The 26,547-nt window shown below is 56.8% G+C and overlaps 1 protein-coding gene across 2 annotated transcripts; it reads right to left on the bottom strand.

The window, feature by feature from the left end:
• Positions 1–1,988: 1,988 nt before the first annotated feature.
• TMEM63B (transmembrane protein 63B) lies at positions 1,989–26,541 on the bottom strand. Of its 2 annotated transcripts, XM_042938904.1 has the most exons (24): positions 26,488–26,541; positions 19,425–19,607; positions 19,057–19,136; positions 18,753–18,794; positions 17,688–17,778; positions 16,222–16,259; positions 15,148–15,290; positions 14,984–15,035; positions 14,418–14,526; positions 13,679–13,749; positions 10,710–10,790; positions 10,112–10,235; positions 9,117–9,250; positions 8,837–8,974; positions 8,559–8,712; positions 7,548–7,654; positions 7,194–7,280; positions 6,925–6,990; positions 5,470–5,632; positions 4,796–4,901; positions 3,635–3,802; positions 3,289–3,404; positions 3,053–3,133; positions 1,989–2,781 (listed from the first exon to the last, which is right to left on the bottom strand). In XM_042938904.1, the coding sequence occupies exons 2-24, from the start codon at positions 19,581–19,583 to the stop codon at positions 2,590–2,592; spliced, it is 2,502 nt and encodes an 833-aa protein (XP_042794838.1). In that variant the 5' UTR covers positions 19,584–19,607; positions 26,488–26,541; the 3' UTR covers positions 1,989–2,589. The 2 variants fall into 2 exon arrangements, with proteins under 2 accessions (XP_042794838.1, XP_042794839.1); XM_042938905.1 differs by lacking the exon at positions 18,753–18,794.
• Between the last annotated feature and the right edge of the window lie 6 nt (positions 26,542–26,547).

Below are 26,547 nucleotides of genomic sequence, written 5' to 3'. Positions count from 1 at the left end.
TCCAAGCAGGGGACATCTGTCTGTAGCCTGGGAGTGGGTGGGCCCCACACCGTGTGCCTCCTGCCCCCTGCCAGTGCCTGGGCAATCTTTCACGGGCTTTTTGCTTTGTTTGCTATCCCTGCTGTTGGTCGTTTCTGGTCGACTATCTGTAAGCCTTTGTGGTATCTGCTTTTTCTCTTCCTCTGCCTGGTCCCCTGGGGTCTCTCCTCTTCTCTCCTTTGGGAGTTCCTTGACTCACTTTCTTTTCGGGGTCCTGCTGATGGGTGGTGGGTAATGGATGGGTTGGATGTTCAGGGCCATTGGGGTCACTTGGTCGTACTCCTTGGTTTTATCGATGAGCAGATAGGTTCAGAGAGGAGAGGCGGCTTTCCGAGGGTCGCGCAGCACGTTAGTGACAGAACCGGGACTGGAGTTCTCGGTTCTCCAGGAGCCAGGAGACCCGTTGCACACGCAATGTACGTTGCATGCGACCATGTGGCTGGGTGGGCCTCTCGGGGGTGGGCTAGAGTGGCCATAGGAAATTTCTTACAAAAAGTGGATTACTGGGGCGCCTGGGTGGCTCAGTTGGTCAAGCAGTGACTTCGGCTCAGGTCACGATCTCATGGTTTGTGAGCTTGAGCCCCATGCTGGGCTCTGTGCTGACAACACAGACCCTGGAGCCTGCTTCGAGTTCTGTGTCTCCTGCTCTCTCTGCCCCTCCCCTGCTCACACCCTGTCTCCCTCTCTTTCAAAAATAAACATTAAAAGGGGCACCTGAGTGGCTCGGTCGGTTAAGCGTCCGACTTAGACCAAGACCAGGTCATGGTCTTGCGGTGTGTGAGTTCGAGCCTCACGTCGGGCTCTGTGCTGTCAGTTCAGAGCCTGGAGCCTGCTTCAGATTGTGTCTCCTTCTCTCTCTGCCCCTCCCTCACTTGGGCTCTGTCTCTCTCTGTCTCTCAAAAATAAATAAATGTAAAAAGAAAGATAAACATTAAAAAAAAAAGTGAATTACAGTTGGTTCTGGGGATGTGGGAGATTTGACTGGGCAGGAGACTTGTCGGGCAGGGCCTCAGGCACTCCTGAGGGGGAAGGGACAGACGGGCTGGGGGCCTGGCTCACTGAGATTCTCAGAAGGGCTTTCCAAGATTCCTCTCAGGCCGGTAACCTTGGACAAACCCCGCAGCCTCCCTGAGCCTCCACAAGAAGAGGGAAAATGACACCTGGGTTGCAAGTGCTATTAATGATCACAGAATTAATTCTAGTTGACGTTTATTGGGTGTTTCCTATGGGCTAGGCGCTGGGCCAAGTGGGCATCTGGCCTATATTGCCTCACGTAATCCTCCTCGCAGTGAACCCATGCCTGACCCCTGGAGTGAGCTCTCTGGTGAGTAAATGCTTTAAAACAGGTAACAGAGTCACTCAGCAGGATTCCAGGCACATCACTGCTCGATATGTTATGGCAACAATGACAACAAATAATAATGGCATTATTTGCGGGACTACTGTGGCCCCATTTTCTGGCCTCTCTCACCCTCCAGAGCCACCGGCTGAGCCCCTTTCTAGAAGCAGCCCTCTGGGGATCTTCCTCCTCCAGGAAGTCTTCAAGAAGACAGTGGGGAACCTGTGGTTTTGCATGGCCTTTCTCCCCGAATCTCCATCCCATCTGTGTGGCTCCTGGGGATTCGGGTGTGTGGGTTTGTGTCGCTGTCCCTCAGACTGAGTGGTCCTACAGCTTCCTCCGGGCAGGGGGTGAAGACAGAGCTGAGAGCTAGTAGATGCCAGAGTAGGGTGGCGGTGTGAACTCAGCAGGCTCTGCCTGCCTGAGACTCCCCTGCAGTCTCCCAGGCCCATTGTCTCCTCTCCCTGGGGAAACTGAGGTCCCGCACAGGAAGTCTCTTGCCCGGGGTCCAAACAGATCTTCCAGATACAGGAGGGTGGTTGGTCCCTAGCCCACGTGTCCGGGGCGGCAGCACAAATCAGACACGTGCCTCAGAGCTTTTCTTTTTGTTTTTATTTTAAAGGAAAAAAAAAAAAAAAACAGTGCAAAAACCCATTTTCCAGTGTCAGCCATACCCACCCCCCACCCCTAGGTCACCTCCCTGGCTGGGGGCCTGACTCTTCCTCCCACTCAGCAGCCCCTCCCCTCTCATGCAACCCACAGGGGCTGGAGGCTCCATTTCCCTGGAGTGCCAGATCCCAGGGGGCCTTGGGGGGAGGAAAGAACTGGGGGGGGGGGTGGCCCCTGATATGCCTGCCCCCCCCCCCAGGTCTCCAGCCATGGCACCAGGTACCCCTCTTGGCTCTCAATAACCCTTCCTGACCATACTACTAGCCTGGGGGGCACTGATCTGGGGGAACCCTGTCCGCACCCCTCTTTGCCCCGGGTCCGGCTCGGGGCTCTCCTCACTGAGGTTGGGGGGGTTCCCTCCCTCCCTCCATGGTGGGGGGAGAGTGGTGGAATCCCCAGGTTTAAATACCTTAATGAAAGCAGGGGATGGGGGGAGGAAGGGGCTTTAGATCTAATAAATTATTAGCGTTTTTAGTGTCCGTTGGGGAGGGGGGGTGGGTCGGGTGGGGGCAGGGCGTGGCCTCCAGGGCCCCTCCCTCCCCTTACTGGTGAATCTCATTCTCTATGAGGCTGTCCTCATAAGACGGGAAGTCTGTGTCCGTGAGGCCATCAGGTGGCATCAGCAGCTCCTCATCTTGGGACGAGGACAATGGGGGCTCATCCCCTGAGCTTCCAGGACCCCCGTCCCCTTCCCCGTCCACCTCTGAGTCCTGCAGCACCTGAGCGATGTATTTCTGAAGGGGGAGAGGAGTAGAGGGTGAGGGTGGACAGCTGCTCCTGGTGGCGAGGGGTTGATTGGGGGAATCTCAGGGTCTCCAGGAAGCGGGACAGTGATCTTCCCCCCCAGGGAGAGGTGGGCAGACCCCTCAGTGAAGCCAGATCTTTCCCTGCCTCTGGGGTCTGGAATGGGCTTCACTTTCTGAAGGACTAATGGAATCCCCAACTTTGGATTGAGCCTCAATCAGAGGCTCCTCCCCACCTTTGGCCATGAATCGGGGCACTCACCGCAGATTTGGGGACAGCGGCAGCAGTGGGGGGCCGTCCATTGCTTCTGGAGTCCACAGTATCTGTCTCCGTGTGCTCAATCTTGAGGGGTCCAGAATGAGTCAGGGAGTGGGGAGATGTCCTTGGCTCTCAGCCACAATCATGACCCTGCACCCTCTTGGCACCCCTGCCCTCAGCTCCCACCCATCCCCTTGAGCTTCTGCCCTTAGCCATCCCCTGCCCCCCTGGCCCCACACCTTGTAGTTGTGGGCACTGAGGTATTTGAAGTGTCCGAAGCAGACGTGGCAGAGACAGATGACGATGGTGATGACCAGGACCACGAATGTGAACATGGACGTGGGGGCTAGGAACCCTGGTGGGGGAGGGGGCAGAGGATGGGGCTGCTACCTTTCCTCTGGGCACCCCCCCACCTTCGCTACCTTCTGAATGCAACCCCACGTTTCCATGTGCTGTGGCTTCTCCCAGGTTTCTTGCCTGTGGCCCTTGGCCATCATGGACCCTCCCATGGCTTGCTCTGCCTTGACTCTGAATGGGGGTTCCCCTCCCCCAGCTCCCTGAGGCATGTGGGGGGGTGGCCCTCACCCGTGCGCATGGTGGAGAAGAAGAGCAGCCAGAAGAGGCAGAGGATGGGTGCGGCCACCACCTGATTCACGGCCCCTGAGTGGATCTTCTTGTCCAGCTTGGCCGGCAGGTAGGCGTAGTAGAGATTGTACCTGTCTACCAGGTGCTTCAGCAGCATGTACATGAGCCCTGGGGGAAGCCACACGGGCCCTGACCTCGGAACCAACGCCACCGGACCTCGGTGTGTCCGTCACAGGTTGTCCCAGTCCTACCGAGATCGCTGAAGGGCTGGCCTCCCTCCTCCTGCCCCAGCCCCAAGCCCATCGCAGGATCACAGACTGTCAGCTTCCTCAGCTTCCCTGCTTTGTTCTGCTGCCCCTCGCTAAAAACCCTACTATTAGAAGTCCATTCATTTGGGTCAATGAGCTTCCTCTTGAAACCCTTCTCGGTTTTTTTCTATCCTGTCCCTAAACAGATGGGTATAAATTAGATGGTAAGTTCTGTTTTCCTGGAGGCTGAGGGAATGGGAGCTTTCAAATGAGGACAAAGGGGTTATTTTGGAGACTTCAATAACCAGGGAGGGCGGTTAAGGGGTTAGGATGTTACCAGGGGGAAAGGAGAGGTCACTAGTAGGGCAACAGGTGAAGAGAAACTTTGCTAAATTTCAGAAGGAAGAGGGACTTGTCCAAGGCGCACAGTTCAGCTACAGTGGGTCTCTGTGAGTGGCAAGAGTCCATCCCCACCCTGGAATCCAAAGGTCTTTCCTGAGCTTATGGGACTGTGTCCACGTGTACCCGCGGATGCTGTGTAGGAGTGACAGTGTGCGTGTGTGTGTGTGTGTGTGTGTGTGTGTGCACGTGTGAATACCTCTGTGGGTATGTGATGTGTGTCCGAGCATGTCAGTTGAGTGAAGGCACTTGGTGTGGATGAGTATGGCCATGTTGGGTGGCTTTGCCCAGGGGCTCAGCACACCAGCTGGAGCCAACCTGAGCTGAGATGGTTTTCCCCCTCCTCCCCCCAGGCCCGGCCCCAGACTGAGGCAGGGACCGGGCGGGAGGCCCGAGGGGCCGGCCTCCCAGCCAGGGCCCTGTCCACTCAGGGCGGCCTGCCTTACTGGAGTGAAGCAGGTGAGGTCCTGGGTCCCCCCGAGCAGGGCCCAGGTCCCGGCGCGGCGGTGCCTACCGAAGGGCACGATGATGGGGCAGGTGATACTGTAGGTCATGACCACCGTGAAGACGCACATCATCCAGGCGTAGGCTGCGCCAAACTGGAACTCGTAGGCCTGATGCTGGGGGGGAGATGGGCAGGAGGGTGGCTCAGGGAAGGGAGGGACAGACTAGAAGGGCACAGGGCAGGTGGGAGGGGGCTGGGGGGCCAGGAACGAAGCTGTGGGGAAAAGGAACCCAATATCCAGGGTGGGGCAGGGCAAAGCAGATGGAAAGAGGGGCTGTGGCTGAGTCAGGGTGGGTACAGTGACGGGGCATGGGTGGGGGGGTGCTCTTTGAGAAATCAGGGGCTGGCAGGTTGGTAGGCCTGGGAATGGGATGCCCAGAGACCTCGTGTGGGGTGAGGGCACAGGGACCCTAGGTCTAGGGACCCGGACCTCCCCCAACTCCCATGGGAACACTAGACTGTCAGAACTGGCAGGTGCCTTTGGGGTTCTCTATGTTGATCCATCGTCGCACATATGGGTAAACTGAGGCTCCAGAAAGGAAAGGGATAGCCCAAGGCCTCGGAACTGGGTCCTGCAACTTCCGGCACCCCTGTGTCCCCACACCCTAGCAGAACTGCCACTGTTTCTGGTTGGGCCCACCAGGGGGCGCTGTGCGGGCCACTGCGGCCCCAGGCGGCCGTACCCGCTTCACGTTGCGCCTCTCCGCGGCAGAGCGCGCCAGGCAGAGCCGGATCATGTACATGAGCAGGCCTGGGATGCGCAGCAGGTCCATGGCGTTGCCGATAAAGGCTGAGGCAATGACGTAGTTCACGAAGAAGGCGCCGTTGTCGGGCAGGAACACGCACCTGCAGGCACCAAGTGCTCCAGCACTGCACCCTGGGAGACCCGGCGGCGGCCTGCCCACTGCCAGCCAGAGAGCACACCACACCTTCGCCCCCAACGCGCCTTCCTCCATGTGGACACCCTAGGTCAGCTCTCAAGCACCTGTGCCCCCGCTTCCCCCCAGAGTGTGAACCCCAGGGGCAGATGCCAGAGTGTTCAACAGACACCTCCAACACCCTCAGTGCGAGTGGATGCAACCTGGGAGTGTGAGCTCAGCAGTGCGCCTAGAACTTGTGTGCTATAAAGACCCATGGAGAGTGCTCCATAGCCCTGAGGCCACCGGAGTTCAGGGTATGACTGTCCGAGGTCTCCACAGACAACCCCCATGAGATCCTAAAAGACCCCCAAGGGCGTGAGCCCTAGGAATACCCAGAAATTACCCCTTAGCTCTGAAATTAAGCCATGGTTATTACCCCCAGAGCGTGAGCCTCAGCCACCTCCAGAACACAAGCTCCAGAGACCCTTCCTCAAAGATCTTCAGTGGGGGAGCCCAAGAACTTTTGTCAGTGCCTGTGATACCCCAAGTGTGAGCCCAAGATGATCACAGATGGCCTAGAGCAAGACCCCTGGAGCTTGTGTCCACATATACAGCCATGGCACGTGGCCCCCAAACCCCCACCCCCAAACAGCTTCATAGGGCTTTCCAGAAAAGGTGCTCCATAAAGAATTTCATAGTCACACCTCTGGATAAGAGCCTGAAACTTCAGAGGTGTTCCCAGAACCCGTGCCCCATAAACATCCCAAAGTATGAGCCCCAGAGTTCCCCGTAAATACTCCAGAGTTGGGAGCCCAAGAGCCTTCCATAAATACTCAGAAGTGTGGGCTCCAGAGCCCTTCAGGGATACACCCAAATCACTCCCAAAGTATGGCCAAGATCCTACTACAGACACCTTTCCAAACCTCCTGAGTGAAACTCGCCTCCCACAGTTAGTCCTAGAATACAAGCTCTAGAGACGGTCAGAGAAATGCCCCAGTGTGGGTCCTAAAGCCCCAAATACACTTTGAAGGTGACCTCTAGAGGGGTTCCCGGAGAATGAGCCCCAACACAGACCCCAGGGATATCTCCCACGTCTACACCTGAGACACTGTGTGCAAGCTTTGGGATGGCCTTGCCACACCCTGTAAGCCCCCTCCTCTTCCCTGCAGCGGGGAGGTGGGAAGCTTCGAGGCACCCTCCCATGGGGAAAGGCAGTGTGTCCCAGGCATACCCACCCCCGCCCTCCGGTCTCTTTCCCTGGGGGCCCAGGTCACTCACTCAAACCGAATAGCTGCCTCAGCCAAGAATTTCTTGTCAAAGAGCCAGCGGAAGAAGAGGTCCAGGCTGGAGAGGAGGAGTGGAGAGGTGTGGTGGGAGGCTGGAATGGCCCAGAACACCAGGGGAGGAGTCTAGTCCGTGAGCCTCTGGGGATGCCCCCCCAGACCTGGGTCCCCCCGCTCTGTGAGGGAGGTAGGAGCCTGGACCGTTCCCCTCGCCCACCCTGCAACACCCCCACGCCATCTCCCATCCCATCGTCTGCGACCTACCTGCTCAGTCCCAGTGAGGGCAGGAGCAGCACCATGAAGATGAGGAAGGTATAGCATTTGTGCATGGTGGTCCTGTTCTCCCCGGAGCTGGGGCAGGGGGCACGGGGGCAGAGGTCAGGAGAACCAGCCCCCCACGCCTGCTCCCCTAGCCAGGATGGTATCACAGGAGGCCCCACTGGGATGGGGGCCGCCCAGGGTGAGGATGCCGGCCAGCATCCCTTCCCCAGCAGCTCTGGGGCCGCCTGGGGCGGGGAGGCTGAAGGGGAAAGGGCTGCCTGGGGGCGGCGGGGTGGGGGTGGGGGGACGGGTGCACACCTAGGAGGGCCAGAGTGCAGTGAATGTGAAGGGTCTCACCGTGTCCAGTGAGCTTCGAAGAAGGCCGAGTAGTAGACAATGGTGGGGAGCAGGGCCGAGAAGCACCACAGCAGCAGGGTGGGGAAGAACTGAGTGATGATGGGGTTCTGCAGTGGGGCACGGGGCTGCGTTTCAGGCAGGGGCAGCGGCCCCGGTCCCGCTTGCTTTGCTTATCGGCCCCCTCCCCCACTGAGCCCCAGGCCCCGCAGCTCTCAGGGCCCCATGACAGACGTCCAGAACCTGTGGGGGCCAGGGTCTTATGAACAGCATCAGTAGTTAGCACTTGCTGAGTACCTACTAAGTACCCAGCATTGATCACATGCTTTACGTGTATTGATCCTCACGGTATTACCCCATTTTACAGATGAGGAAACTAAGGCACAAAGAGATTCAGTAGGTTACCCGGCTAGTGAGGAGTGAAGGGGGGTGGAATCTGAACCCAGAAAAACCGGGTCTTATGTATTTTGCTCTTATCAGTCAGTAATTTTTTAAACTATTTCCTTTGGACTTTGAGACTCCAAGGAGGTACGCCATGTGCGTGGCAGGAGAGGTGAGGGGAGAGCTGGTGGAAGTGACCGTCACTCTGTTGCCATCTGAGCAGCCTTGCTTTTCCACACTGGGTTTCACGTAAGAGTCTTTTTGATAAAGGCACCAGAATCTGAGTTTGGAAGCCAGTGATGTAGTCTGAACCTCCATTCGTTTGTCGGAGAGACTGGGGGATGAGAAGGGACTGGCCCTGGGCTCTCTCTCTTCCCCGGTGTCTCTCTAGATGTGTGCAAACCCAAGGGTGGTCTCTGCTAGGAGAAGGTGGCAGGGAGCCCCAGGGAAGTTCACAGAGGGCTTTACAGCCCGTGGTCGTGTGGGAGTGCTTGGTGCGGCTGGGCTAGAAAAGCAGGAGAGGAGCCAGACTGGGCAGGAGGGTGTTCTGGATTCCCCCCGAAGAGGGATTCGAGGCCCGGCATCTGTGTCTCCTGACACAGCATAGAGGGGTGGGGCGGGGCAGGGCCTCACATTGAGGTACTCCACAGGCTTGGTGACGTTGAACTTGTCCATGGTGGTGATGATGATGGCCGGGGTGGTGAGGAAGAAGAGGAGGATGAAGAGGACGACATTGATGACCAGGCAGCGCAGCCACCAGATGAAGCCTCGGATGGACAGGTGCTCCCTGGGAAGGCAGGGGAGAGGGTCATCCTGGGGACTGCGTGCTGATGGTTCCCAGAGACACCTCCCCTCTACCCACTGGAGCCAGCAGGCCCCACGGAACGTGCCCCTGCCACCCCAGCGCTCACCAGTAGATGTTCTGGGGGTCGGGGGCATACGACACGGTCCAGTTGGAGATGTGCAGGGACTCGCTGCAGGACGAGGAGCGCGGCTCCCCACGGCAGGTGCAGCCCTGGCACTTACACACGTTGAAGTCCTTCAGGATGCTGGGGGACAGGCACCGGTTACCAGGGCGCCAGCCACTGGGGACCCCACTGCCGACAGCTGGCCGTGAGCGTGGGGACCCGGGAGCCCCGGCTGGTCGGTGGGGGGCAAGGACTGGGCTGGGCAGGCAGGGCAGGGGCTCACATGGCGGTGATGGTCTCATTGTGGAAGGTGACAAAGGCCATGCCAAGAGGCTTCTCGTTCACCTTCTCCTTCTCCCGCTTGTAGTCCTCTTTCAGCTTCTGCTCCAGCTTCGTGTAGTACTCAATGGCCTCCACCTGCCCGGGGCGGGGGGGGGGGGGGGGGGCGGCGGGTGAGGCTCTCTGGTCAGAGAGCCGGGCTGGTCCCCACCATGCCCAGCAGCGCTGCCCCAGGGCTTACTACGGGCCAGGTACTGCTTTAGGCTTTCTATGTGTTAACTCGTAATCCTCATAAGCCCGAGGTAGGTACAATTAGCCCCATCCTACAGATGAGGAAACTGAGGCACAGAGCAGTCAGAAAACTCGCCTAAAGCCACAGAGCTAGTAAATACACCACAGCACTGTCCTCTTGGCTGACCTCTTCTGACTTGGGCCCTGAAAACTTGGTCACTGGAGGGATGAGTACAAACCCAGTAGTGGAACTGGAGCTTCAAGGACTGTAGGAACAGGTGGGGACCTACTGAGGGAGGGTTGCGCCCTGCTCCCCATCCTGGCACCCTACCTCCAGCCCCTGGGCCGCATGGCCTTGCCTCCTCAGGGAGTCTGTTTACCGTTGGTGTTTTTTTATTTATTTTTGAGGGCAGGGAGGGAGGGGGGAGGAGGGGGGGACAAAGGATCCGAAGCAGGCTCTGCATTGATAGCAGTGAGCCTGATGCGGGGCTTGAACTCAAGAACCGAACCGTGAGACCATAACCTGAGCCTAAGTCAGACACTTAACTGACTGAGCCACCCAGGCGTCCCTTACTTTTGGCTGTTTATGTTTAAGACCCATTTGTGTGTGTGTGTGTGTGTGTGTGTGTGTGTGTGTGTGTGTGTTCCCGGGGTCTTGGGACACGCACCTGGAATGTGCCCATCTCTACTGTGATCTGTCTTCCCAAGATCTGTCCAACCCCTCCCCGTATCCAGCAGGAGCTTTGGGGGCCTGAGGTCACCTCATACCTGCTCACAGCCTCGCACCACGCAGCAGCAGAGGTGGCCACAGGGCTTGGGGTTGATCATGGTGGGGACATTCTCCTTGCTCTGGAGGTTTGTGAAGTAGAGCTTTCCCCGCTCGGCCTTCTTCCTGTGGGATCCAGGGGTCCAGTCACCCACCACCCAGCTGGGGCCAGGAATGGCTGGGAGGGTGAGTAGGGAGCCCAGCTGAGGGGCCACCTAAGTCCACTCCCTGAGGACAGGGGCGATCTTACTCTTGGATCTGCTTAGAATGTATGGTTCAGATATGTCCCCATTCCAGGGTCTTCCCGCCCATCCCTTGAGGGCCAGAAATTCTTCCTATAGTCTGGCCTAAAGTTTTCACACTGTAGCTGGAGAAGGGGATGTCCTTGGACGGGGTGGGGATGGTGGGCTCCTTTCTTCTTGCAATAAACGCTAACCTCCAGGCTTTGCTCTTTCCAGAGCTGGATTGACAGGCAACCCAGGGGTTGAATTAAAATCAAATGCCCTGGGAAACACCTGGATGGGGAGCCAGGTTCCCCTGTGGCAGCTGAGATGCCCTCTATAACAGGCAGGGGCCCCCAGGTGTCATCCCCCCCATTACCTCTCTGCATCGAGGAACATGAGGCGAGCCACGTTGTAACACGGGCGGGCTTCAAGAACCGTGCAGTTGGGATAGGCCTCCCTGCAATACAGTCCACCATCATCTTCTGCGGCGACCCTGCCCACCTGCCCCCGACTTGCAGCCGCGACCGTGAAGACATACACCCCCAATTCAAGCTCCCTCTTTCTGGTCTACAAAAATGGGAGCTCCGTAAGAATGAAACTTGGAAATTCCTCCCTGTGTTTCACTGAGCAGCAGCGGGGAGCCTTGAGGCACGGGGACCTTGAGCACACCCCGATGATGACCGTGGATGTGAGTGCACCCCCGCACGGTGCTAGGGGAGGCCACGGCCGTGGTCTGACTCTTGTTCAGAGCTCTGAACTTTCAGTTGAGAGAAACGGTTTTTACTCAGGTTGTTCTCTCAACCCTGTTTCCAGAATACCTGGTTACAGTCCAACACTTCGCCTTGCCTTACGGTCCAACTGATCCCAACCAACCCACGGCCCGGTCTGCAGACCCAAGACTGACCTTTTAACCCTGAGCCGAGACTGACCCTCACCTTGCCCTGAAACCGAGCAGAGAGAGACTATATGTGACTCTCGGTGCTGGTACCTGGCAGGACTCGAGGGGTGCCTGCGGCTCCTTCTCACTTCTCCTCGCACACTGCTCCCTGCTCCCCAATCTAGACTGAGCCCCATCTTTAAAAAAATTTTTTTAAATGAAGAACCACCAAGTGTTAACAGATGCACAATATCTAGTTCCCCAAAGCACGAGAATTTGCAAACTTAAATCTGGGATGCGGTCCTTGAAATGCACTACAGACTTTTCCCCCGACACGGTGTTACTCTAACCATTTTAGGGCTCCTCTTTGGAAGGGCCTGGAACCCTGTGGCAGGCTGAGCCCTCATTCTCACCCGACTAATCTCTAACCCCTTAATCCCTGCCATGCAGGCTCTCTGATATTACACACGGGATATTCCCTAATTCTGCTGGGTCAGTCCTCTAATTCAGACAGACCCCAGACCTGGATCACAAGCCCTACTCATCACCATGTGCTTGGGCCTGGGCCAGCAGCTTAGACATACTAGGTACTCAATAAACATGCGCTGAACGAATGGATCCATGAGATGGCTGTTCCCTGATGCTCACCTCCTTGACCCCCCCAAACTCCAATTAGGACCACAGTCTCCCCCCCACCCTGCTTAGAGGCTGACCACTAAATTTTAATCACAGTCTGCTTCCTAAACAAAACTGTAGATTGACTCCTGAAATAGCCTGAACCACAAGCTCCCCACGGACACCCATCAGGCCTGGTTCTCCTTTGTCTCCCTGGTAGGAAGCACACAGTAGGTGTACGATGAGTGTGTGCTGAATGGATGTTTGGTTAGCGGGGTTCACTTCCTCACTGTGTGCAGGGCCCTGTCAGCATGACCCCCGCCGCTCCCTCCCCCCCACTGGAAACAGCAGCCCTTCCTGACTCCCTCACTCTGTTCCTCTCCCTGCTTTGGTTTTCCCCCTGGCACCCACCCCTACTCGACACAATGTCTGTTACTAGTTCGTTTGTTTATTACCTGTCTCGCCCACCAGAATGCCAGCGGACAAGGGCAGGGGCTTTCTTTCTTTGTTTACTGCTGTAACCCTAGGTTCCCCTCCAGGGCGGGTGCCCGGCAGATGCTCAAGAAGGATTTGTCATTAAAGGACTAACCAGTACAAGCTGACAACTGATCCCAACAGGACAGTGATATTAAGATGCCACCTAATTCTGAGCACACACTGTCCTTAATCCTGACTTGGACTGCCCCCTAATGCCGATCACAGCTGGGAATCCAGACAGGATCCCAAGTTGCTCTCGTACTGACTGAGGATGATCTAATTTTGACCGCTGTTCTTGAACTTCTGTGTGGGCAGGGCCTGTTTCTAATTTATTTATGCTTGGAGTACAGAAAGTGATAATAAATGCATGTTGAATGAATGATTATCCGTCCGCTGATGCTGATCACAAACCACTCATTTGCCTGCAACAAAGGGGTCTGCAATCTAACCTCGGCCAGATGCTGACTCCTAATCCTGTTCTGATCCAGAACAAGAACTGGCTTCTGATCCAGGCCAACTGGCTGTGGATGCAGACCTCACTAAGTCCCGATCCTGAGCAGAGACTGAGCCCTGATCCAAACTGCCAATGTCCCTTATCAGGACCACTGGCCAACTCCTAATTCTGGCCACAGACTGGCCTCAGACCAATCTCTGATCAGACCCTGGACCAGCTCCTGATGCTGACCTCCACCATGTGAACGTCCAGAGAGCTCAATGATCTTTCATTCGTTTCTATGGTCCCAAGGCTTAATATCATGAGAAAGTCTGCTGAGCACACAGATGAATGTGTGACGGGATCCTTAATCCCGGATGCGGACCATTCCGGCCACCTGGAGCTCCTGGAGGTGTATATTCCCCTTCCCCTCTGAGACACAACTCCAGAGCTGAAAAGAGCCTGAGAACACATGCAGCTCAGGTCCACAGCCCCCCCCCCCCCCCCCCCCAGGATCCACTGAAAGCCAAGAGCTCCTCCCTGCCAATCTGCACACAAACCCCAGAATGTCACCTACGGTTTTGAAGCCACACACCTTGAAGGGCCCTTGGATCCCAGGCCAACAACCCATGACCCAGTTCAAGCTGAGAGGGGAGGTGGAGTGGGGGGGGTGGTGGTGAGAGAGAGGAAGGAGGGGATGTGACATACACTTCCTTCTCTCACTTTACAAGTATTTCTTATATTTCCCCTGCTGTTGGGGGCGGGGGTGGCTATCACCCAGCCCTGGTGCTAGAATGCCCTGGGGTCACTTAATCCTTCAGTGGTCTAGTCTCCACCCCACTGCAGCCCAGACCTCAGCCGTAGGGTGTGAGAAGTCTGAGGGGTTGAAAGGCGGAAGAAGGGCCCACAGGACCTGGGGTTGGGGGTAGGAGTGGCCACTCACTCAAAATGCTTCTTGATCTTTTCTGACTCTGCATATTTGGAGATTCCATTGATGAAGAGAGTCCGCTTCACCTGGGGTGAGAGGGGAGCGCATGTACCTTCCAGAGGAGGCTCGAGAATGCCAGGAGGGCGTGGGGAATGGTGAGCAGAGAGGAGCAGCTGGGTGGGAGGAGGCCTTAGGGATAAACCAGGTTCCAGGGAAAGCAGGGGAGTGCATCTAATTGAAATCAGGCAGGAGCTTAATGAAAGAGCCATTTGGTCTCTCACTCCTGAGGGGTCATCCAGGGCGAGGGAGGGGGTACTACTCTGACCCTCAGGCCACAAGGCCCCCGGCCCCGGCACCGTGGCTGCTGTGGGGTGGGCATTCAGTACTGGGCTGGTAGATGGATGCGGAGAGGGAGGGAGCATCCCAAGCATGGCATCACCACTGCTGTTTCCCCAGGGCCAGGCACAGCATGGGTGATTTCCACGCCTCCTATCACCTACCCCCCCCCCCCCCCCCCCCCCCGCCAACGCCCCCCATCTTAGGAAGGTTCTGCTGTTGTCTCATTTTACAGACCAGGAGGCGAGGCTTGGGGAGGTAACTGAACTTGCAGCATAGGGGCTCTTGAGTTGCTGAGCCCGGAATGCAACCCAGGTGGCCTCACCCTGGCACTGATACCCCTTAGGGCCGAGGGGAGAGAGGCCCAGAGGGAAGGGAAGAGGCTGGGGGCGGGGCAGGCCGGCTGGGCTCTACTCACTAGGTCGTCCTCCTTGTAGCGCATCTTAGAGGTGTGCCTACGCATGCTGTAGACGGTGAGCAGCAGGTACAGGAAGGCGAAGGAGGTGTGCAGCCATAGCAGGTTGTTCCTGGGTGGGGCAGAGGGGTACATGGAGCCACTGGGGCCAGGAACCCACTCAGACAGCGCCCAGCCTCCCGGTGTGAATTCAGCCCTGGTTCAAGGCCCTTCTACTGCCAGCGGTCTTCTGGCACTGGCCCCCTCACAGGGCAGGCCCCATACTTCACACCGTCCGGGTCCCAACATTATTCCACTGCAGTTGAAATGTCCCCAAGAGGTCATCTCTCCCTGCCCTGTGCACTGGCTACACTGTCCCCTAACTACCCCTGCCATCTTTCCCTGGCCTGAGGTCACACAGCAGCTTCTTTATCTGGTCATCTCTGGGGACTCCTAGCAGACATCCACCTACTCTGTCTCCAATCCAAGTCCCCAGGGCCCCACATCCACCTCTCCCCACAGTGCTCCCCCTCGCACCCCTCCTCATTACAGCTGGACTCTGACCTCACTGACTGGCTTCCCAATCTTACCCTGATTTCAGGTTGGCAATGGTGGTTCTCCCGAAGCTGTAGGCATTGTTCTCTGGGGGTGGGAGGGGGCAGGAAGAGGGAGAGGATGATGCTGGGGTCAGGACGCGTGCCCTCCTGCCCCCTCTCCTCCCTTCCCCGCCCCACCCATCCCAGCCTTCACTGACCCAGCAGGTCCCCTGAGAAGTTGACAGGCAGCACGATGCCCACAGAGAGGACGCCCACGACGACCAGCAGCCCGATGATGTGCCGCTGGAAGGACAGGTAGTGCACAGCATCGCCCCCACATTTGTCCCGGATCTCATCATCCCTGCAGGCCCGGGGCAGCAGAGGAATCAGGTGAGGGCCGGGTGGCAGAGGGGCCACAGCTTGCCTGCCCTGCCCGCCCCCAAGTCCACCCTAGCCCCTGCCAGTCTGGCAGCAGTATGGGGGTGGGCTAGGGACTTTGGGCCCCCTATTATTGGGAGGGGGGATGAGAAAGGGAGAGGGAAGGGGAGGGAGGAAAGGAAGGATGCAGGGAGGGAAAGGAGAAGAGGAGAGAGAGGAGGGGAACAGAGGGGAAAGGGGAAGATTGCAGAGAGGAAGAAAGGGTAAGAAAGGGCCAGGAGTAGAGGGGGTGTTGAAAGGGAGGGTGGGTTGATGGAAGAGGTTGGAGCAGGAGGGAGGATGGAGGCTGGGGACAGAGCAGCACCTTATGGGTGCTGGATAAACACATTATGTGGTGCACCTGGGGAGGGGCCCTGGGGGCCGGGGCGTGGGCAATGGTGGTGCTGACCTGTCTGGGCCTCCTGCCTCTCTCAGCGCTCACTGCCTGCCTGCCGCACTCTGGCTCGACCTCCTGACTTCTGTCTGCTGGACACTGGCTCCTGCCTGTTGCTGGCTGGCTGCTCCCAGCCTGCCTGCTGTCCCCCACCCCGCTGGCTGCACGGAGGCTCTGAGGTGGGGGGGCTCTGGCCTCTGCCCTCACAGGGTGGCAGGGGTGCGGAGAGCTGAGGGCAGAGCGGGCCCACCAGGCAGGGGGGCATACAGGAGACCGTGGGGTAGACTGAGGCCAGCTCAGGGGACAGCAGAGGCCAGGACCCCAGGGCTTGGCCTCCTGGAGGAAGGAGGAGGGTGCTGGGCTGGCTAGGAGCACTAAGGCCCTCAAAGCTGCTGGCCTCTGGATTTTGTAGGGAAGTAACAGGTTCTGAAGTTTTTCTTTGTTTCTCTCTTTCCTTAGAGCCTGAAGACTGTTCACTTACTTTATCCTGAAGATGGCTGTCAGCCAGGAACAGAAACCCTGGAGTGGGGGGGACAGAGGGCTATCAGCTGGAGCCCCCCTCCACCCCACCACCCCCAGCCTCCCTTCCCCCTCAAATCCCACCTGCCCCATTCTCATAATCACCTCCAGGCTGGGCTCACCTTGGAACAACTTCCACAACCCCCCAAAGAAAGCAGCTCATCCCAGAGGGGGAGAGGGAAGGTGCCAGCCCTCAAAGGAGAAAGGGACTAAGGCCAAACTGAGTTATCTGTGGATGCTCATGTCCAGAGCTACATATCCCCGCCAAGAGCCAACGGGGCAGCACAACCAAAGGAAGGCCTGCAGCGGTGTGGGTCAGGGTAGGGAGGAGTGGGATTCAGGGTTCTAGGAGAGGCAGTGGGGACTCCAGACCCAGACAAGAAGAGTCTGCAACATGGCTCTGCCTACAGCAGAGGGGCAGGCCAGGCTTCCCGAGTTCCTGCCACCTTTCTTCCAATACAGCCCAGAGGGACCAACCCCCGGGTGCCTGTGAGCTTCAGTCTCCCACCTTCAAGCCCCCAGGCCTACCTGCAGCAGAGACCCCACTGAGAGAAGGGTCGGGATACAAGGGGGAGGGCTGGGCAGAGAGAACCCTCCCTCACCTTCCTACCAGTGGAAGGTCCAGGCTTAACACAGGATCGGGGACAGAGGTGCTTCCAGTTAAGATGCAGGACTGTGCTGCCTGCTGCCAACATCACCTGAGTCTGGGGACCATGTGGACACCTCTGGCGGGCAAGGGTGATAGCTTTGCTTTGCCACTTACCGGTGTGAGTCCAGCTCAGGAAGCTGACAGGCTTCTTCTACTATGGCTGCTACAGGAGCTGTTGCCCCCAGGCCACCCAGCCCAAGCCGGACTGCCCAGGGCCAGCCTAGGGCCTAAAGATTAGAGTTCTGACTAGGACCCACACCCTGGCAGAACGACAGGGGCCAGGCAGGTAATGTTGGAGTACTGGGTCTGGCGTGCATGAGGGTCCGGGGACTGCTGTGAATCGCCTTATCTGTAAGGACCTCTGCCACTCAGCCCCAACCCACAACTGGCCCCATCTAGACGAGGGCCACCAGCCTGCAATCTCTGAGCAACGCAATGAATTCCTGCTTTTGCTCCATGGGGCAGAAAGGCCTGTCATTACTTCTAAAACCCTAAGGAAGAAGGGGTCCTTGGGATTAACAGGTGGAGATGGGCGTGGGGCTCTACGTGGTGCAAAGTGTGGGATTCACAATGTTAGGTCTGTGCTGATTTGGAGGCTGGCGTGGAGTACAGAGCGAGTCTGGGTGGCCATCCTGTGGCTCTTAGACGAGCACTGCCCTTGCTGAGGAGAAGGCCACATTCCAGGTCCTTGACTCTGTATCACTGGAGGCTAGAGGCTGCTAAGCCCCCTGCCCCGGAGAAGGAGTGGGTGGCTAACAAGTCTGGGGGAGGGCACTCACATTGTCTCTTTGGTCAAAGTCGACGGAGCTGGAGACAGACGTGAGACGCTCATACCGGTCATGACTGTCCCCGTGCATAGCTGAGGCCACACTGGGGGTGGGGAGGTGAGAGATCAGAGAGCCTGGTGAGTCTGAGCTCCTGGGGAGCGGGACTGAAGTGGGGGGCTCCCCCTCCAGAGCTCCAGGGGCTAGACAAAGCACAGAAAGCGCAGAGGCTGAAGCGGGGACGAACGCCTGCCTTCTCCCTGCCTCCCTTAATTGCACCTCCTTCCTTCAGAGCACCTGGAGGGCACACCAGTGCAGGGCAGTGAGTGAAGGGAGAAGGGTGTCTTCATCTTACTCCCTGGAGGCTGGAGCGAGTGTGAGGAGGCCCTGCATTTCTGGGGCTGACCAGCAGGGGACGGGATAGGGGGGCGACAGAGCCAGTATTATGCACAGGGCAATGGGGAGCTGAAGGAAAGGATGGACTAGGAGAGCCCCAGAAGGGCTGGAGGGATCAGGGGCTGGGGGATGCCTCCCAGGTGGGACCCTACCCTCCCCCTTCCCTGACCCCAGCAGCTGCTGCAACTCCAACGCTAGTCCTATAGACAGAGACAATGATGTGACACAAAAGGCCAGACTCGGGGCTCCGTGGGAGGCCCCCCTCCCAGGCCTCCAGAAGGGGTGAGCAGGGAACCCTGAAATATGAAGAACTAGTTGTTAGGGGATGGCAAGCCACTGGGGACACCCAATCTTGTCTCTGGGACCAACAGGTGAGCGTCCTCTAAGTTTCCGGGAGGACAGCCCCTCCAGCCTGGCCACCGGCCACCATAGAGAGAGCCAGGCACATGGGGAGGGGCCTCTCCCAGGCAGAAAGCCAGAGGGAGAGATGGGGGAGCGAGGCAGAGACAAGTTGGAAGTCCCCTGCTCTGCAAAGCACACCGCCTGCGTTAGTCCGAAACATGAGCCTGCAGAGGAGAAAACTGCAAAGAGAAACCAGTAACGAGGCAGGAAGAGAAAAGAAGCATGAGAGAAGAAAAGAGAAAGCTGGTTTAGTGGGGATGAGGGGGCAGGTGCCCCACATACTATTCCTGTTCCACTCGCTCCCTCTCCTGCCGCTGCCGAAGCCTGGGGACAGAGAACAGACAGGGTTAACAGGGGAGGTGGGGGAGGGTCCCGGGGGACTGACAAAGGACACAGATCCAACTGTAGGCCTTCATGTCCCCCATGGCTGTTCTGGGACTGGTCCCTCTTCATCCCCCTGACAAAGGGGGATGAGAGAGGGCTGGCTCTTTCCTATCCCCGAGGAGTGATGGGTGTGTGTTGAGTGAGTGACAGTGAGTGTGCATGTGTATGTGTGCAGGGGTGAGGCAGAGTCCCCAAGCCTTACCTGTCTGCATCTGTCACCAAGGCCAGCCGCCCATAGTCCCAAGCCACCTTCCGGAGAATGGAGAACAAGAACAGCAGTGCCTGTGGGCAGAGGGAATGGTTGGCAGGTAGAGAGACCGTCCACCCACGGGACTAGCCTGGAGGGCAGGGGCAGAGGGGCGGGGATCTGGCCTTAGAAAGGGCTGACCCTGGCTTGGGTGAATGGCCAGAGGCTAGGCTTGGGCTGCGTGACATGGATCCCTCCCATAGTTAAGCTTGGGGAGTCAGGGTCAGGTGGAAGAGTGGTTAGAGCTACAGGTGTTAGCTAGCTAGGTACAGGGTGTGGATGCCAGGCATGGGGGGCGGGGGGGGGCATGTGTGGGCACTCACAAGGAAGCACATGAAGTCAAGAGCCAGCACGGTGGGGACACCCCCAAAGGGCAGGCCCTGCAGGACGGTGCTGCGGATTCGGGCACTGTAGCAGTAGTCCTTAGGGTTGCTGTTGTTGAGGGCCGTGGTGCCCAGGGTGGCCAGAAGGAAGGGCAGCATGGCTGCTACTGCCGCATGGTCCTCCTGAGCAGAGAGCACCATGGTCAGCTGGGCTCATCCCCTGTCCCCCTCATGGCTCCCAGCATGAGCATGGGGAGTGAGGGCTGATCACCGGCTGCCTGGGTGGGGGGAAGCACTGGCTTCCAGAGATAAGGGCCTGGGGAGGGGAGGGTTGAGTCACATGGATTTACCTTCATTGGCTCTGAGGCCGAGACCCCACCCAGGGTCTGGGGAACTTGGCCCAGATCTGCACTGGGGAGACTGGTTTTTCTAAGTTGGAAGTTGTGAGTCTCTGCTGCCTACCTCCCACCACCTCCATACACACACACAAACACTCTCCAAACACACACACACACACACACACACACACACACACACACACACACACATTCACTTTCATGCTTGCTTTCTCTTTCTCCCTCTCTCTCCATCTCTCTCTGTCTCAGGCAGAGACATGAGGGAAGATGGGGAGAGGTCTTAGGTCTGAGGGTTCAAGGCTAAAAGGTGGGGTGAGGAGGCCAGGGGAAGATGAGTCAGGAACCAGCTACCTCATCCTGATCTTCTCTTTCTACCTCTATTAGAAAAATGGCATGATTTCATCTGCTTAGAGATTTCGGCACTGTTAATCACTTTCTCGATATAACTGGCTTCAAAACAAAGGAAAAAAAGGGGGGTGCCTGGGTGGCTCAGTCGGTTGAGCGTCCAGCTTTGGCTCAGGTCATGATCTCACAGTCTGTGAGTTCGAGCCCGTGTCGGGCTCTGTGCTGACAGCTGGGAGCCTGGAGCCTGCTTCGGATTCTGTATCTCCCTCTCTCTCTCTGCCCCTCCCCTGCTCATGCTCTGTCTCTCTCTGTCCCAAAAATAAATAAAAACATTAAACAACAACAACAACAACAACAACAACAACAACAAGGAAAAAAAAAGATGCTCAGCTTCAGAGCTGGCTCTCTGTCCTCAGAGTAGGGACCTGAGGATGGGGTCAGAGTGGGAAGTCAGTTAAAAAGTTAGGACTTCTGGGTTTGCGTTATCTGCCTGGTCCCAGTCACTCCTGCTTACCCTCATTCCTTTTTCCCTGCCTTGGAAGCAGCTCCTCCCCTCCAGCTTCCTCACCTCTCCAACGATCTCAGCACAGGGGTCACCTGAGTGGTGTGAGAACTACAACTCCCAGAGTGCCCTGTTCCTGCCTCCGGAGTAGGGCAGGCTGGGAATGCTGTGCCCTCCAGCGAGCTTTTCCATTGGCAAAGGAAGAGAGAGTGGGCAGGGGCCTCTTAGCCCGCCCAAGTCCCCGGCAGCCAGGGTACTGCCCTCCAGCCCGGTTCCCCGCCACTGCCCACTGCCGGGCTGCCCGGCCCTCTTTGGGCTGGGTGGGTGGGGCGGGGAGGAGGAGGGAAGGGGCAGCCAGCCCGGATACCTGGGTTCTGGGAGTGTCTGGGGACGGAACCTAGCAGGGCTCTGGGGAGGCTCCTACGGTGGAGAAGTGTGGCCGAGGCACGCTGCTCCACCCCGTCCTACTGGGGGCCCCTGGGGGCCCCTTCTGCTGACAACACTGAAACTCTGCCTGGGGTGGGGGTGGGGGTCCCTAGGGAAGAGAGGAAACCAGACAAAGAGAGAGAACAACAAACCGAGAATCAGTGACTGTAACTCTGGCAGCAAGCATCCTCTAGCCCCTTGGGGGGACTCAGAGGGTTTCTCCTGCCCACCGATCCCTGGTTTTCCCCTTCCTGACACTTCAATTGCAGGGGAAGAGGCACCAGCTCTCAAGTGGAGGGGGAAGCTGTGGTTGTTTATATGTTTCACTTGGTCCCAGGGAGTCTCTGAAAAGCCTGTATTAAGAAGGCTAAAGTGGTAACTGCCCAGTGTTTATGCCTCCCTCTTCCCTTCCAGCCCAAGTTGCCTTAAAAAAACCCCAAAACCCCATGAATTTAGTAATTACAACAGGCATCACTTATCTAGTACCCACTGTTTCAAGAATAATACATACACAATTTCGTTTAATCCTTGACAATCCTGAGTTGGATCTTATTGCCATTTTAAGATGAGGGCACAGGGGATCAGAGAAGTTAAATAACTTTCCCTAAGTCACACTGCTCATAAAATGATGGAGTTCAAACCTAGGTCAACTTCCTTCTAAAGCTAGAACACTGTTCAGGGCACCATGCTTTTCTGATGTGCCTAGAACAGGAGGACTCCACAAAACACAGAAGTTTCATAAATGCTCATTCTCCAGCTAGAGAATACTAGAGCATTGTGGGAATGTGTATGTTTAGGTGTGCAGACATGTGTTGATGTGTGTGTGTGTGTGTTGGGGGGGAGGTAGGAGACTGGTGTGTAAGTTGGGGGGTGTGTGGGTGTGCCTAGAAGCTTGGATATGTAAACGTGAGGTGTGTAGAACCCTGCGGTACCAGGGTTAAAGTGGAGGTTAAAGGTAGGTATAGGTATCTTGGATCTTGGGTCTGTGATGGTTGGCAGCCCTCTGAATTAGTGGCCCCCGCCCCCCGCTCCAGTATACTCCAGCAATCAAGAGAGCCCATTCCTAGTTTTTGCCTGTCTCTCTCCCCAACTCCAAGGCTCCATCAGACCAGAATGCAATGGGTACAAACCCCTGGAGTACCACGCACCCCCCCCCCCCCAGTCCTGTCCACACTGAAAGAAGGTGGAACGTTCTGCGAGCTTCTGCAGTAAGGGGGCCCCATAGGGTGGGTGAAGGTCCAGGTAGATGCTTAGTAACTGAAATTATGGTGTCTATCTGCTGCTTCCCTCTTTACAGTCACAAAGCACTCCCCCCCTCCCCCAACAACTGCATTGATCTTACCCCTGACCCCCAAGGAAGGCAAGGTACTTGCTGGATCAGATCACTATCCCCTCTTTACAGGGGAGGAAGCAGGGGCCCAGGGAGAGAGAAGGAGAAGCGACTCACATGAGGTCACAGGGCAGGTAAAGTGTGGAGTCAGGGCCAGTGGCTCTTCAGGCTCACTGGGTTCCTTGGTGCTCCTAATTGTGGGGGGCAGGGTTGCGGGGGGGCTGAACTTCACCTAGGGCAACTGCTCAAAGCTTTTAGGGAGAGCAGCTGGGAGGGTGGAAGAAACTGAGGCGGAATATTTGGGGGGAGGACTAAGTGAGGGGGCAGTTCATCCCCTGGGCCAGGTGTATCCTGGAATTTCTCTAGTCTGACACTGAGACTTTAGCTGGCAGTATGTAGAAAGTGGAGGAGGATTTTATTTATTTATTTAAATTTTTAAAAAATTGAGAGAGAGACAGAGTGTGAGCAGGACAGGAGCAGAGAGAGAGGGAGACACAGATCCGAGGCAGGCTCCAGGCCCTGAGCTGTCTGCACAGAGCCCAACGTGGGGCTCGAACTCATGAACCGTGAGATCTTGACCTGAGCCGAAGTCGGACGCTCAACCGACTGAGCCACCCAGGCGCCCCCAAAATGGCGGAGGATTTTAGTTCTAGCTATCTAAAGGTTGTTATGTTACCATTAAAAAGCGTGTGCATGGTGAGGGTGAGGGAGTTAGAAGGTAAAAGTTTTTTCTTCCAGAGTTACTTGGGAAGATTTCATTTAGGGCTTGGGATCAGGAAGGCTGTGTGTTCTGAAGGGAGGGGATGATGATGTGGGCCAGTTCTGCTACTATGTAACCTGGGCCTCAGTCTTCCAAACTGTAGCAAAGAGGTATTAATATCCTTGCTCCACCCCTCCAAGCTTCACAGGGATGGGTAAAAAAAGTATCTGCAGGGGCGCCTGGGTGGCTCAGTTGGTTGTGCATCTGATTTCGGCTCAGGTCATGATCTCACGGTCCGTGAGTTCGAGCCCCGCGTCAGGCTCTGTGCTGACAGCTCAGAGCCTGGAGCCTGTTTCAGATTCTGTGTCTCCCTCTCTCTCTGACCCTCCTCCATTCAGGCTGTCTCTCCCTGTCTCAAAAATAAATAAACGTTAAAAAAAAATTTTTTTTTTAAAAAGTATCTGCAAAAGAGGATAAATAGTAGCAGGAAAAGGGACGTCTTAAGGCTCAGTCCCTTATGCTTCCGACTTCAGTTCAGGTCATGATCTCACCGTTCCAGAGTTGGAGCCGGAGTCGGGCTCTGTGCTGACAGCTCAGAGCCTAGAGCCTGCTTCGGATTCTGTGTTTCCCTCTCTCTCTGCCCCTCCCCCACTCGTGCTCTGTCTCTCTCTCTCTCAAAAATAAATAAACATTAAAAAATTAAAAAAAAAACTAGTGGAAAAGAATGCATTTATCAAATATTGATTTCCCTCTTCTTCTGTGCCAGGCACTGTTCTTAGTGCTTTACACATGTTAGCTCATTTACTAGCCATCACAACCCTGAGAAGACACTGAGGTACAGAGAGGGTGCAGAACTTGCCCGATGTCACACAGTCAGTCTGTCACAGATCCAGATATGGACCCAGGCAGTCCGGCTTAAGTGTGTGGTCTTTTTTTTTTTTTTTTTTTTTTTTTTTTAATTTTTTTTTTTAACGTTTTATTTATTTTTGAGACAGAGAGAGACAGAGCATGAATGGGGGAGGGGCAGAGAGAGAGGGAGACACAGAATTGGAAGCAGGCTCCAGGCTCTGAGCCATCAGCCCAGAGCCTGACGCGGGGCTCGAACTCACGGACCGCGAGATCGTGACCTGAGCTGAAGTCGGCTGCTTAACCGACTGAGCCACCCAGGCGCCCCAAGTGTGTGGTCTTGACAACCGCATGCTGCTGCCCTGGCCGGAGGAGAAGCTTCCATCAGGGACCTGGTGGGGGTGGGGGCTGCCAGCTCCAGCTCTGGAAAAATGCCACACCCTATTTCTACCTGTTTGCCCTCCTTCTTGCCTGTGGCTGCCAGACCCTCCCACTCAGACTGTGGGACTGTGATTTCAGGCTTTATCTAGGATGAGACAGAGCTGGCTACTGACCTGGGCAAATTACTTCACCACCCTGGGCCTCAGTTCCCTCATCAGTAAATGGGAATCACAATTCAGTTGTGTGGTTGTTTTGAGAACTAAACAAGATGACTTATGTAAAGCTCTTAATACAGTTCAAGGCACATGACAGATTCTAAAAATATTAGGTACTGTTATTAATAAAGTGTTGGCATAAAAGGGGTTGGTTTAGTGAAGGAAAACTGGTAAAAATCAAAATAAAGGAAAACAGACTTTAACGTGACAGAGCCCCTCAGTCAGGATGGGCTTCTTGTTTAGACTAAAGGGTTTATATGGCCTTCAGGATTCTGCCGCTGAGTGGCAGGGAGTGTTCCCAGACTCTTCAGACATATCCAATCCATCTGTAGCAGACCAGAAAGGTGGGAGCCCAGGAGGGTGATGTTATGCCAAGATGGGTCAGAAGTTTAGAGAAGAGAACCCATTATTGATCAACAACGAGGCAGGGTGCCAGGCTCTTTACCTGTGTTATCTAGTTGATCCTCATGATAAATCTCGTAAGGAGGTGGTAGTAAATGCACTTTTTAATTAAAACTAAGGTTCAGACAGGTTAAGTAACTTGTCAAGGTCACACAGCTAAAGAATAGCAGATCTGGAATTTGAACTGAGGTCTCCAAGACTCATAATCGGAGGGAACTTGTAGGATGTCCAAAAGGGGGTTAGCTTCCCTAACTACCTTTAGCTACTCACCACCTGCCTTCTGCCTTGCCACATCCCCACCCACCACCCAACCATAGGCCAAGACTGAGTTGGATGAGCCAACAGCAGGCCCCAGCTTGTGCCACCTGGAGCAAGCCAGGGCCTGGACCCTCTGGTGCCCTGGAGGACAGTCATGCTGCCAGCACAACCAGGGCTGGAAGCCTGGTAGACACTCCCACTCCTCTCCTCTCACGGCCTGGGAAGCAAGACTGGGGGTCCCTACTCAAGAGGGGTTGAGCACAGCCTCATTTTTCCCCGGGCAGACCCAGGGAAAGGGTAGAGAGTGGTATTGGGTACAGAAGCCCAGACCCTCCTGCCCCGCAGGGAAGTGGAGTGCTGAGCGGCCAGAGCTCCCCCCAGGGGACCCAGGCAGGTGGCAGCACAGAGCCCCAAGGGCAGCTGGCCCCTCTGACCTCTCCTCTCCACTTCCCAAGCGACCTTCTCTTCTGAGGAGCAAGGCGCCAAATCTTTGGGACTGTCCTCGCTAGACGGTCAAGAAGGCCAGGAGGGACAAAGCGCGCCCCCTCCCCCCAACAGGGCCTTTGCCCCACTCCTTGTTCCGCCTCTGAAGCCTTTCCCCACCGCACCCTCCAACGCAGGCCCGGGCGGCTCATGAATGAACTGCACTGTGCGGGGCGCAAGGAGAGGACACGCTCCCGGGGCCAGTCGCCTCTTCAGCCCGAGACCAGTCCCCAGACGGGCTGGGGGCAGCGGCCGGCCTCCAGCCAGCACCCGCGAACCTTGCCCTTGTCCGAGCCCGAACCCCTGCCCCGGGCAGGCTTGGGGGGGTGGGTGGTTCTCGGCCCCGGGAACAGGAGAAAAGATAAAAGAGACCGAGGACATTGGACTTGGCGACCCTGGAATCCAAAACTCGGGGGCGGGGGCGGCAGGTTCCCCACAGCGGCGGCGAGCTGATGGGGGCGCAGCTGGAACCCTGGAGCGGCATGCGGGGGGACGCGCACCTGGACCCGGCAGGTGGGAGAAGAGTGGCGCTTGGGGGCCGGGGGCGGGGGTCCCACCCCTCGGGATCTCCCTAGGGGTGGGGACAGACGGCGGTGCACATCTGGACCCTCGGCAGGGGTCAGAGGACTCGCATTTGGCTCAGGATGGTACGAGGTTGGGGGCAGCGCGCGGCACCACTGGGTCCCGCGGGCCCGGGCACCTCTGGGTCCCGCAGGAGGTTGAAGGGAGGGGACACGTAGCTGAGTCTGGGGTTTTCTTTGGGTGGTGGTAGGAGCCTCAAAGAAAAGAGAAGGGGTTGGGGAAGGGTCGCGTACTTACCCCCAGGCGCAGACTCGGCTCCGGCTTGGAGCCCCGGGTTGGGGCGGGGCGGGGCTGGGG

Source organism: Panthera leo, chromosome B2 (genome assembly GCF_018350215.1).
Source record: "Panthera leo isolate Ple1 chromosome B2, P.leo_Ple1_pat1.1, whole genome shotgun sequence".
Taxonomy (NCBI): Eukaryota; Metazoa; Chordata; class Mammalia; order Carnivora; family Felidae; genus Panthera; species Panthera leo.
Note: the sequence above shows the minus strand (reverse complement) of the source record. Positions and strands in the feature narration are given on the sequence as shown.

Bases quoted from the DNA above. Each gene is read 5' to 3' on its own strand.
- TMEM63B (XM_042938904.1), bottom strand. From the start codon at position 19,583: ATGCTGCCCTTCCTTCTGGCCACCCTGGGCACCACGGCCCTCAACAAC. The intron at 14,527-14,983 runs GTAAGATTGGGA...TGCCCCACCCAG, and splicing joins ATTGCCAACCTGAAATCAGG to GAACAACCTGCTATGGCTGC. The intron at 9,251-10,111 runs GTATGAGGTGAC...CGCCCCGGGCAG, and splicing joins TGGTGCGAGGCTGTGAGCAG to GTGGAGGCCATTGAGTACTA.